Source organism: Ammospiza nelsoni, chromosome 5 (genome assembly GCF_027579445.1).
Source record: "Ammospiza nelsoni isolate bAmmNel1 chromosome 5, bAmmNel1.pri, whole genome shotgun sequence".
In the NCBI taxonomy this organism is placed as follows: domain Eukaryota; kingdom Metazoa; phylum Chordata; class Aves; order Passeriformes; family Passerellidae; genus Ammospiza; species Ammospiza nelsoni.
In genome coordinates, this window is record NC_080637.1 from 23,060,779 (window position 1) to 23,074,053 (window position 13,275).

At 38.2% G+C, this 13,275-nt stretch overlaps 1 protein-coding gene across 2 annotated transcripts in view; it reads right to left on the reverse strand.

Moving 5' to 3' along the window:
* Nucleotides 1–13,275, reverse strand: part of CPED1 (cadherin like and PC-esterase domain containing 1) — a 152,506-nt gene that overhangs the window by 107,650 nt on the left and 31,581 nt on the right. Inside the window, exons 5-6 of one of the 2 annotated variants that reach the window (XM_059471505.1) lie at nt 5,859–5,965; nt 3,917–3,992 (exon numbers count right to left, since the gene is read on the reverse strand). In XM_059471505.1, the coding sequence (XP_059327488.1) occupies nt 3,917–3,992; nt 5,859–5,965 (183 nt within the window). Of the gene's footprint in view, nt 1–3,916; nt 3,993–5,858; nt 5,966–13,275 lie in introns of those variants that run through there. The other variant, XM_059471506.1, reaches the window with a different exon arrangement.

Sequence of the window (13,275 nt, forward strand, 5' to 3'; positions counted from 1 at the left end):
AAATGGTGGCTGAGTGTTGCATGATTAGAGTCACAATTCTGTACTGGTGACAGGATAGATTATAGAAGAATATAGGCCAAGTAATTAACTTAACTTAGCTGCTTTACTTCTTTTCAAACTACTAATATTTGCTGTTATGTTCCTGTTCTTATGTAGCTGAGATTTGACACTGCTGTAAAACCAATGAAATTCCTGCCCCACATAGTTTATAATCTAATTAACTGGAAAAAATCAGGTGCTGGTTTTATTGGCCACTCTTGAGGCTCTTATTAACTTCAGTAGCAGAAAGGTAATAGGCACAAACCTGATCAAAACTGGTGTGCAAGTATTTGTAAGGGCCAAAAGAAATGCATCCCCCTATAAAAAAGTCAAGTTCCTGTCTCAGAGATGTTGTATTGTTACAACAGAAAATAAATTTGATCTATAACTTCTCTCTTCCACAGGTGCCTTCACTGAGTTTGCTTCCTACCCCTGGATCATAACCTTTCATGTGGACTCCAGAGTAACCCAAGGGCACTGGGGATAGGCAGCTGGAGAAGAAAGCACAGGGTTAGCACCAGACCATAAACACATCACAGAGTGGGATGTGTCACACAGCTGGACTATCTTGGCTCTCCCTCCCATACAATTTCATTAGGCTCATGCCTATCCCAAGAGCTTCTGTGTGGTTAATGCTGGTGGCCAGCCCAGAAAGAAAACATGGGAGCACACAAGGCTGGCAGACACTCATAAAGTCTCTGCACTAGGGACACTAATAAACAGAAACACAGAAGGAAGGCATATGACAGAAGTATTACTTTAAAAAAGGATCAGTGATTTGCACAGGTAGAGAAGCTATGCATGGCACGGGCTGGGCACTGGAAGTGATGAAATGAGAGAAACGCTTACATGGAAAGACAGACTAGTGTGGATTCCTTAGGGAATGGGGAAATTAGGGAGGCAACGCTATAAGTAGTTCCACTACTTTCCAAGGCAAAACCTGTCAAATATAGTATTTGTTGTGCATGCATCAGGATGCCTTCCCTGTGTTCTATACTGAATCTGGGCAATTCTGCTCACATTGTGGACTTTAGTCCTCTCCATCTGTTGGCTGGGAGTAGTTCCAGGAGGCAGCCAAGCCCAGTTCTAAAGCCACATACATTGGATTACCAGGTATGAATACCTGAAATCTGTTTGACAGTCATTCTCCAACCTCAGAGAGCTTCCAGGTCTGGGTCATTTGCACTAAGATTTAATTCCAGATCCCTACAGCTACTTCAACTTTTGCTGACCTGAGCAGTAAATGCCAGGAGCCTTCCTTGGTTCTGCATTAGTTATACCAGAACCTTCTCAAGGCCTAAGTCCCATATAGTGAGCAGACATCAGGCACTTGAGTAAAAACTGGGCCAATTGCCCTGCAAAAGCAGAAGTTCAAACAATCCTCTCAGACAGCAGCAAGGACTCTTCCATGTTGAATTCTAAGATTTGTTACTCTTCTAATGTCTCATCACAAATCCGCTGCCACAAATCCACATGCCCATCTTCCAGCAACCCTGTCTTCAATGGTAATCCAATTTATCCACACACACCATGTATTTTTTAACCTTTTTTCTCTTCTACTTTTTTTCCAGACTGATTTTCGTAACTTTTCTCTCTTCCCAGCTTCTTTCCCAAAAAAGCAGTCATCATTGGTATATGCATTATTTCCCCCCACCCCACAGAGATAGTAGAAGCAAAATGAAATGTCAGACTGACAAGAACACTTTCCATTAAAGAGAAAGAGCAAAGAAACAAGCACTGGCCTGGTATTTTGTATAAATCATTTTCTTTCCTATACAACAGGGGTATGAGAATGGGCATGCTGTCTTAAATACAAAGCCTAGAAGTTTAAGAGTTGCACAACAACAAATAAAATAACATCAAAAAAACCCAAACCACTTTACCACTGCTTATCAACATAAACACTGTCATAGCCACAGTAAATCCAGTATACCATTTTCTCAGCCTTGCTGCCTGATGTTTCTTTTTACAGCTTACTATGTCTTTAATTAGAGAACATAATTCTTTGTGTTTTAACTTTTACAGGAAATTGTTTGGCTCCTCAAAGACTGACTAAATGACAGTAATAACAAACCAACCGATCCTCTGTAACAGGAATTGCAGAGAAACGCTGTTGACTCAAACACACAGGAGTGAAAGTATATAACTGATTTGAAAGGAACAAACTCTTCTGTGGAGGAAATACTGATGAGAATTGTTCGTTCTGTGAATAATTTTTAAATTGAGGATCAAAAAAATCCTGCTAATTTGCAACTCCGCTGTTGTTGGAAAGAGAGATCTGTTGGAGAATGCAAGCAAAAGAAAGTGGAAAGAGCTGGCCTTATCAGATGAATGGAAGGGGGAGTCTCTGAAGTCTCACCTCTGGACTTGTTTGCTCTAACTTATGCTTTTTTGTCCACTGAACCTGAAATCAAATTCTTTACCCTTCTGATTATAATTTCACCTTTTCTGGATGAGTTCCACTCATTCTAAATTACAGGTTACATCCAGTGATACTGAATGGGACTAATTCATGGTTTGAAACCAAGGTGTGGTCTATAGAGAGAGTGTGTACCACAGTTTAAATTCACATTCCTGCCAGGAGCTGTTGTACAATTGTTTTATTTCCCTTCTTAAATATGTTATCCCAGAGGTGCTACCACCATTGTTAATGGGCTTGGCCTTGGCCAGCACCAAATCCATCTTGAAGCTGACTGGCATTGGCTCTGCTGGACTTCAGGGAAGCTTCTGGCAGCTTCTCACAAAAGCCACTCCTGTGTACCCCCCGCTACCAAAAGCTTGCCACGTAAACTCCAGTACAGGAGAAAACACTGAATGGCTTAATAAAAGGGTCACATACAAAGTGGCTTGTACCATGTGTATGGGCAGCAGTGAAAATGCACATATTTTAAAGAGAAAGCTCTGTGTGTAGTAAGTACCTCTTTTGTTTGTGGTTTTGTGGTAGTAAAATCATAAAAACACTGCAATTGGCCTTTCCTCAAGCAGCAGGGTGAACCAATGTTTTTGAAGGCAATCTGTTACAACATGAGCAGGGCCTACCAATTTCTCTAGGCAGTGGTGAGACATAATTGGGGAGGAAATATCTACAAAGACTAATTTAACACTCCTATTTTAAATACATAATTTAAGATAAAACGAAGTAGCATTTGTAGGTATCTCTCTCTCCACTGACTTAAATGCAAGACTAGAATACTGCTTTCAGAAGATACATACTTCTAAATGGCTAAATGAGATGCAATGAATCCTTTCCTTCTGTGTTAAATTTAGCATATATATAAAAAAGGGGAAAAGATAAGGAAGTTTAAGTAGACCTAATACAGTACACAACAGGTTTGGGTTTTTTTTTCCAGTTTCTATTCAAACATAGATTTTACCCATGGTAAATTAGAATTCTTTGGAAATTTGCCCATAACCTTTAAACATTTCTGGTTGATGATCTTAATACACAATAAAGGCTTTTTATCAGTAAATTATGTCTGGAGAGGAACCAAGCTCTGACTCCTTCTCCTTCTCCATGCCACAATATTTTTGTAAAGCTGAACAAACATATTACACCAAACCCAGGGCACAGAAGTGTAAATACCAGTATGCTATATTAACACAAACCAGTCCAAAAATAAGACACTTATAGCCAAATTATTTCTGCAATATGCAACAGCTGAAAAATGCAATGTCTTTACCTGGAAAGATACTGTATAATTGTAATCTATATTTTAGTGTGTTTAAAATGGATTATCAGTCTTTTATTTTTTCCCTCTATGTATTCATGACTAAAAGTAAAATAGAATTGTAAGTTGACAGTCTCATTTCAAAAACTTCCTATGACAACTATTAAAAGATCATCATCACATAAACATATTTGAAGAAATAAGATTACCTGAAAAGGCTTCTGCTATCTGGCATAATCCCTCTTTTCTGCAAAGAAAATGCTGGATTTCTGGAAGTAGGTTTACCTGTATATAAGAAGAGAAGCTTTAATGATTTAATTCAAAAAGTGTTCTTTTTTCTTCAATGGAAAATGCCTTCAATGGGTTTGTGTTTAATTTATCAGAGACACCTCATGTGCAAAACTCCCATCAGTGTCAAGAGGAACTGATGACTTTGCCCTCCCTGCAATGTCAGAATAATGAAGTTAAGGTGTGGACTCTTCCTCCGTGTTGATAGCAATGCAAAATTTTAGGCCTATCTCTCTGCCTCTGGCTGCTGAGTGTTGACCCTTCCCTGTCCCCTTTTCAGTCTCTGCAGCTTCTCTGTTCTGTGCAGTTACCAACCACAGTCTCTCCCTGCCTGGAAACACCCTGTGCCTCTGGAATTGCTGTGCTTGGGATCAGTAGTGAGCTAATGTAGCTCCATCACAGGCAGGCTCTGCAGCAAAACACAGTGCTGCACTTTGGCACGGACATGCCAGCAGCAAGCAATCTTAGTTCAATATTTAAAGTTTTCCAGAGGAATGGGCCATCTGGTTTAAGTCCCTGCTCTGCTGCAGACTTCCTGAGAGAACTTGGACAATTCCTTTGATCACCTTGTGTCTCAGTTATTCATATGTGACACATGTGGACATTGCAGCATGCTGTCAGGATTATTATATTGCACAGCATTCGAGGCTCAGATATGGTAATATAGGCAGAATGAGAAAAAAGCAGTTTGCAGAAGCCTGGGGTGCTTTATTATCTGAGTATATTCAAAGCGTGTATATTTCTAGCAAACTATAACTGCCATAAAAAATTCACTTTGCAGACACTTTGATATGTATCCTGTCCCAGGGAACCCCAGTGTACACGCTCAAATCTCTGACTTTGTGGACATCAGAGGATTTTTTTATCATCAGAGGCACCTTTTAAAAGCAGCTCCATTTCTCTCAGACCCTCAAGCTGGAGTCAATAATTTAGAGTCTTGCCATTATTATTATTTTAAGTATTTTTTACTTAAAATATGAGTCAAACTGGATCTGTAGCTTGGTTACATTTTATCAAAGAATTCAGTTTACATCACTCATATATTTTTATCAACAGGTCAGGTATTTACTAGAAATTACATATCTAAGTAACCTAAACTGTGCCGACAACATGCACAAGTGAGAAAAAACCAAAAAGCAATCCTGAAAATACCACTATAATTGGTTCTACTGTTGCTTTGGACCATGAGGAAGAAGGTTGCAATGCCAGAGCAAAGAACTCCCTTGAAGGCCTTGGTCCAGATTACACATTATCAATTGTAGGAGCACTGTCACTCTTTGGAGAAGTGCCTAAATTATGTTTACAAAGGAGGAATTACATTAGGTGAAACTCAGTGGTGATATAAGATATGAAGCCTAAATTAATCCATCTCTATCTTCTGTCTATACTCTCATCCTGAAATATTGCATGCATTTTCTAATTGTTTCTCACCATTTCTAAATTCTCTTTTCCAATAGGGAAAATTGCTTAAATAATTTCCCTTGTGGATACTTTTGCAGCCAGACATGCAGGTTGAGGGTGGCCAAGAATGCAAAAGTTCAAGCTAAAGAAGAGAAAAGGAAAACTTGACACTGAGTTGTAACAATTTTCAGTATTTATACTGAAATACTTACAACAAACTACCATACTATGTTCAAATGAGAAATTGCTTTTGATAACTGGGTATGGTATAAAGAATGCAATGTTGGTACCTGACAAGTATTTCTCAGTAAATAGAAAACATGAAAAAACTTCATTTTTGCTAAAACATGTTGCTGCAGTATAAAATAAACATTTGATACTTTTCTTTTTATGAGTGAGGGCTGAAAATCTGGGCTATCCTGTCCTTACATTCCCACAAAGGATAACATAATAATCTCATACCTTCTGGAAAAGCTCTAGATTATGCAAATCTTCTGTTTGAAAGCAGCCAGTGCCACCATTTTTTCTGGAAGATAAGCAGATGAAAAGATCCCAAGGGTTCATACCACCTATCCAGAAAGAAAATAAGCACTTTGAGAAAGAAGATATCATGCAATTCTTATTTGCATAAAAAATACTTAGAGTGATATTCTGAAGAACAGCAAACTATTGGAGAGCTAATTACATGAGCAGCTACAGGTGGCAGAAGGATAAAAGACATATCTGCTACCACAGTTCAAGATTTGGAATTATATTTAGATATTTCACAGTGGGCATTCCCTGATATATCTGCCTACTGATGTCCAAATCCTGCTGCTTGACCTGTTTAACATTCAGAAATTAAAAAGTTTGGTAACATGATGCTGCTTTTAGTTGTTCTTTTTTTTTTTTTCTGAACTCCTCAACACGCATGCTTATAACATGTATCCAGTACATGCAATGCGAGCTTCTGAGGGGTTTCTTTAATGGCAAGTAAATTTCACAGGAAGTATTACTCTTCATGCCATTGCAAGCAGCAGGAATTTTGGTGCAGTGGATTCCTAGATATTAAACACCAGGCTGCCAGAGCTAGAACTGGTGTACAAGTGGGAATTAGACTGCAAGCTTCCGAGCTAATGTGATGCTTCCTTCCTGGGGCAAAGCTGACCCGAAGATACAAACAGGCCTTGAACTTGCTCATATCTCAGCATGTGATATGGTGTGGAAATGCCACTGTTGCTTCAAATAACCTTGGTCACATGGTCATTTGTTTTCTTCTGTATACAGCCTTTGTTATCTGGACCAGTTAGAGGTGGCGGCAGCTCACAAACGAATTATTACATCTGTTGAGGACACCATGAATATGTTCAGTAAAGGGTAAATTACTTCATTGACAGGAGGATAATCAGTAATAACGAACTTACAAACAGAAAGGGCAGTCAGAAAAGCAGTACAGCATCCAAGGGTACAGAATCAGGTCACAAAGCTCTCTGGAAAATAGCTATTTCAGGGACTGGTTGGCTCTTTTCCCCAGAGTTGGGAAGATTACATGTATTTTATTCCATTTTGTGCTATCCATCTGTGACACCTTCTTAATTTTATTAGATTACCCCCTTAATTTTGTCCCACAGATGGCCCGCAGAGGTATTTATTTTATTTATTTCCTTTGTTTCTTTCTCCAGAATGTATTTTTTTCCTATCCCAATCATGATTACAAATGTCAAGCAAGGTAAAAATTCCACTTAAGGAGATTTAACACTCAATTTATGTTAAGTACAGTAATGAACTGATTGTGTAGAATGGATCCAGGACTATGAAAGTAACTATCACTTTTTTATGTTTATAAGCAGTGTGACAAAGCTGAAGAGATCAATTTTCAGTTACACTGCATTTATTACTGTAACAAGTCCTTCAATTTCACATTATGAGAACCAATATTATGGCATAAAAGTAATTAGGGTATATGAAATTTAGGCAAGACAGATTCACTACATGCTTCTTTGGGAAAGAAACAACAAAAAAACCCTGCAGGTAGATAAAAATGTCACAGATAGCAAACAAACAAAACATTAAAGAAATGTACAAGCAAATACCTCACTTTAGTGCAAAAGTTTGGCAGCACTAACAATCTACTCAATGACCTCACCAGCTATGTAATTATCAGATAAGCAAGATGTTATGCCTCTGACTAGTAAACACCTTTGAATAAATCATTATAATTACACATAAATCACAATGCCTAGTTTGTGCAAATTGGAAGAGAGCTGGAGGGAACTCCATTTCTCAGAAGCAGTTCATTTCCTTCCCTTGTTTATTATGACACATCCTGCCCTGGGAAGAACTTGATCCCTGACTCCAGAGGATATGCAAAACTGTGTATTTGCCTTTAGGATACATCAGAGTGATCAATATGAAGGCACCTAAGAGAAGAAAAGGAAAATGTACCCTCAGATCTGGTGTGCTTCTGAGCCAGTGCCCAGGAAGTAAAATAGTTCAGGAGAGCTTGAATGCCTGCCATTACTTGTGCTTTCTATTCAGAGTCATTAAAACTCGAGCCAGTTATTTCAGTACAGAACAATCAGAACTGAAACATGTCTATTTATAGAAGTCAGGAGACTTCCTATTAGAAAAACAGTGTACACCTAGTGCTGTCTCTCAGATTCAGAGTGACAGAGCAGTGTGACTCCTACTTAAATGTATTGGTATATTCCTCATAATCTATACCTGAAAAAAACATTATTGGAAAACAAGAACAAGAGTCATTGGTTACAACAGCTATTTAGTTCTCGAACAGGCTCCTCTAGGAATCCATCTTGCCTCAAATTTGCCCATGTCACTCCTTACAGAGCTTAACCTTTTGTGGAAAATGAACATCTATGATCAGGAAACCAACAGTCTGTCTTCTTCTCCACATTTAATAATAGAAGAACCATATCTCAGGAAAAAAAAATGCTACTATGATTCGTATTCCAACAACATCACATGGGCCATGCAAAGGAGCAAAGATCCCTTTCACAGAATTTACTGTTAAATAAATTAAAGCTAGATACATGTGAGCTAAAACATTCTACAATAAAGGACAAAGAACAAAAGCGGCATTAATAAAAAACTCCATCTGCATGGAAGGACTCGTGTTTCAAAATGTTTCTAGAGATTTTATTAAGAAGCTTTAGTAAAGTCAATAATATTCCATTTTCAATGTACACAGTTTTGCTGCTTTCCTTCAGACTTCAGACCAGAAGCAGGCTTTTACAGGACATTTGAGGGGGAAGGTTAAAAACAATGCTTCATATCTGAAAAATTTAATTACTAGCAATTTGCATGAAGCTTTTCCCACAGAATGAACTTTGTCTCTAGTTATGGAAATCCTGTTTGCTTTATCCAGAAAACCGGAGCTCAGCACACAGGAGCTGTAGATCAGTTAGATAACATGAAATCACACCTCATGGAGATACTCTCTACTCCTTGCATTATTTTGCACTTGGACAAGTAAAAGAGCGGTAACGATGAGAATATGCAATTGCATGTTCATCTGCTCTTTGAATATCTTTTCAAATCAAGATAGTTTAGTTCAGCCTGTTAATTAAGGCCGTGCATACACAAGGAATGCTCATCTGCAGAATTATATCTAACTATGCAGGCAAAGTGAGCTTTAGATGGACACATCTTGGCAGCATGAAGCTTTTATTCACCTTTCTTTTGCCAGCTCTTAGCCTCTCCTCTCCTGCAGTCTTTGTAGCCCTCATCCGGTCCCATCTCAAAAAGTTTTGTACCTGCAATGTGTATCTCATGTTTACTTAAGAATATCAACCCAAGTTTCTACTTCTATTAGTAGAAGTGCAGCATAATTTGATTGAAATCTGATGTGATCACCTTTTATTCTGAATGAGTCAAAGAACATGCTATTCAATTCAGAGAGCAATAACTTCCAACTGAATTGTGATGCTAAATACAAATTCAAATTTTCAATGAGATAGCACTGTTTTCATTGGCTTTGACACTGATTTGTCATTTGAAATAATTGAAACAGCTAATGTGGAAAAATAATTTAAAAGATAATAGTCTAGGGAGAAAAGCAAACATGCTTTTTAGCAGCAGAGGAAATAGCAATGCAGACACCAATAAAAACATTTAGCTTTTTTTGTATAATATTCTGCAGAGAGTTTTTGTATTCTGATATATTAGACCAAAGTTAACAGAAACCAAATGAGAACTGTAGGGGTTTCAGATAAATTTCAAGAATTTCTGAAGGTGATTTCTCAAGTAAAGTGATTTTATTCCAGGTTTTGAAATGATCACATTCCCCCATGAGCTATAGCATTGGAGCCTAAATTTTGCAGGAAAACTGTTGGATGCATAGAACTCTGTAATTTTAATCTCTCAGGTGTATATTATTTAATTTAATCAAATTAATAACTTAATATTATTACTATAGGCTGAAATTTAATTTTGCAGTATTAAGGCTTCCATCCTGAGATTTGAAATGAAAAAACTTGGAAAATCAAATAAAATTTTCATCTTTCATGTTTATCTTGCTGTATTTCATATATTCTGGGAAATAAAAAAGAAAAAAAAGCCACTTGTATTTGTTTTTATTTTAATCTCAAGTGAATTTGCAATTTTGCATTTGCTCACACCACTACCTTGAAATTAATCAGTTTATGAGCACTAGAAGAAAAGACAACAAGAAACAGCCAGCATTTGTCAAGAGCATATTACATAAAAGTAGTCTCCTTTCTTCTGACAGAGAAGTATCAGAAATCAGAGTAACCGATTTAGTGAACAAAGCAAATATTAGCAATGAAACAATTTGACTTTACTAAGTCTTTAGCCATTGCTTCCACATAACATACCTCTGAGGTGATTGCACAGCTATTTGAAAAAATGAAGTCTAACCCTCTATCAAAGTGGATCCTTCTTGAAGCAGAACCTCAAAAGGTACTCCACTGTACATTCAGTTATGATCAAAATTTTCAGTAACAAATTGCATAATGGAATAATAAGTGCATTTATAAATAGCAAGTGATACCAAGATGGAAAGAAGCATAAGGACTTTGTAAAGCACAGTCAGAATTCAAAATAATTCTGATAATTGGTCCAAATTCAACCCAAGCAAATTCAAAACAAGTTAAAAGTGCCATAGTTCATAAGATGAAATCAAATCAAGAGGTACAATTTGCCATAGAGCACTACTGCAGAGAGAAGGACCAAATTTATAAACTGCATATGAACTAACAATACAATATTGTTGCCAAAGGAAAAAACCAAAACAACCAACAAAGCAAATATAAATAACTTTTCAGCTGTTGGCAAGTATTTATTGATGCTGATTGAGTTGAATCCACTCCCTTAAAATTTCAGTTTTAATTTATTCCATGCCAATTCCCCACAGAATAAATAATAGCCCTGCAGATATCAACAATTGTAACCAATCCTGTTTATGAGGATTACAGTGATAATGATCAGGGGTTAATCCTTCTGCTTCATTTTGTGTCAGTCATATCTTTCCAGTAACACTGTTCCTCGGTTTCAGTAGAGGGTTAGAAAAAGAAGATAGATTGTGGAAGACCTCCTACAGGGGCTGACTTGGCTGGAGTCAGTCCTTTGTCTAGCAACTCATACAGTGATCATTTTTTGATTTGTAAACCAGTTTACAACACACCACTGTTTGAACTGAGTGTCAGTGCCTTCTTGGTGCCTCACGCTGACCTGCGGCAGGGAGGCTGGAAGAGGCAACAGCCAGGTCAGCCGACCCCAACTGGCCAAAAGGATCCTCCATTCCATATGACGCTGTGCTCAACAACAAAAGCTGGGAGAAGAAGGAAGAAGGGAGCAGGGAGTGGGGGAAGACACATCCATTCAGAGTGGTGGCATTTGTCTGCCCAACTGACCCGCTTGGTTCCATCCATTACAAAGCTCCTGTCCTGGTACAGCTGAACACCTGTCTGCTCACAGGAACTGGTGAATTAATTCCTTGCTTTGCTTTGCTTGCAGACACAGCTTCTGCATTCCCTATTAAACTGTCTATCTCAATTCATGAGTTTTCTCACTTTTACCCTTCTGATTCTCTCCCTCATCCCTCCAGAGGGAGATGAGCAAGGAGCTGGGTGGTGCTTTGCTGATGGCTGGGGTTAAACCACACCACCACTGAGCAAATTTTTACCCATCCAAAGTCAGTTTTCTCTTTAATCAGTGGACACAGGATACAAAGTAAGAATTTTAATTTTCAGGAAAGGGTACATAAAGAACAGTTTCTAAACACATGTATCAAGTACTGGAATACCTTACTCTAGGGAGGCTATAGAACCTCTGCTAAGGAAGATCCTGAGATTCCTACAGGATCCATTTTTAAGAGAAATTCGTGTCAGCTCTAGTTGAAATATATTTTCAGACACCTCTGAGCTGCATGGATGTAAAGAGAAGATTTTCAGGAAAGGTTATTGTTTACATATTGATGAATTCAACTGTATTCAGTTCTACTTAAAGCATGTGGTAATCCTGATCTGTAAAAAAAAAATAAATATGTTTTAGATTAATGCAAGTTTTAGCTTCATGAGTCATGAGTCCTCATAGTATACATGGGAAAATAAAAGTCAACCTCCTCTGCTCCTGAATGGTAATGGAGGGAGCACAGATTGTACCAAGTGGGGTGAGGAAGCACGTTTTTATGGAAGTAGTGTTTGTCCACGAATCCTACTTCAAACTGGACAGAGGAATGTGTTGGACTTCAACCCTGCTATGTAGTCAATTTATGAGAGCCAATAGTTTGCTAGCCAGGAGTTTGAAGTGGAAGCACAAACAGATGTCTCAAAGATAGAACTTCTGCCTCACTGACTGCCTCTGGACTCTAGGCTGAATTTTATGCTCTTCAGCCTCTCAGCAAGCAGCAGCATCAGGCAGGCTGTGTGACAGGGTATGGGGATGTGGGAATTCTACACCTCTGATGATCTGAGCTTCACAGATAGCACTCCAGGGGCAAATATCCTTTGAAGCCTATTTCTGGTTACAGCAGATTGGCTGTCTTGTTGTGCAAATATCAAAATGCCACTTGTTTGACTGAATAGTTTTTCTTTCTTAATGACATGTCCTATTGCAAGTTTTTGATATCTCTACTTCATTTGTAACACTTTCCCTACAGGAATGTCTCACACCTAGGTGTTTGGGAATTTTCTCCTAAAAGCAGTAGTTATTGGAAGCATTTTAATTTCTCTTTTGGTGTGGCCCTCGAGGGTCATGAGCTATTACCAATATGGAATCACTATGACAACAATGAAGAAACAATCACTCCACATGAGTGATAGCACAGGACAAGATAGTGATGTTTCTCATATTATTCTGAACTGTTCTGGAAAGCAGCTATTCACCTGCCCATATGCAAATCTTTCACTGTTTCAGAGTGTGTTCAGACTGACTTTACTGTGCCATAACACACAGCCCCATAACTTAGCTGGACAAATTAGGCTAAAATCTATTGTCACATTAATTGCAGTCGAGTACTTTAAATGTAAAAAAATACTCTACACTTTGATTGATGCTGAGATGGTTGGACACAGTCAATTCATTCACATAATAGTTTGTGCAGTTGCTGTGTGGCTGCCAGGGAAAAGGCTGAAGGAATCCTGAGGACAGTCACTACTCACTCCCCTTGAGGATGATCAGGATTTTTTTTTTGGCTCAACCACTCCCTAACTAAGAGGGTTTGAAGTGTCAAGGGAAGCATTTTTTGTAGAGGAGAGGCTGGTGTGAACCAAATGGAATCAGTTTAATTTCAAGGACAGCTCATCTATCCCTGAACAGCTTAGCACAAAACATTGCCCTGTGCTCAAGAATTAATGCACAGTCACATCTGAGTTCAGAATTCGGGCAGAGAAATAGGCATTTGAAGTTGTTTGCAGTGCCT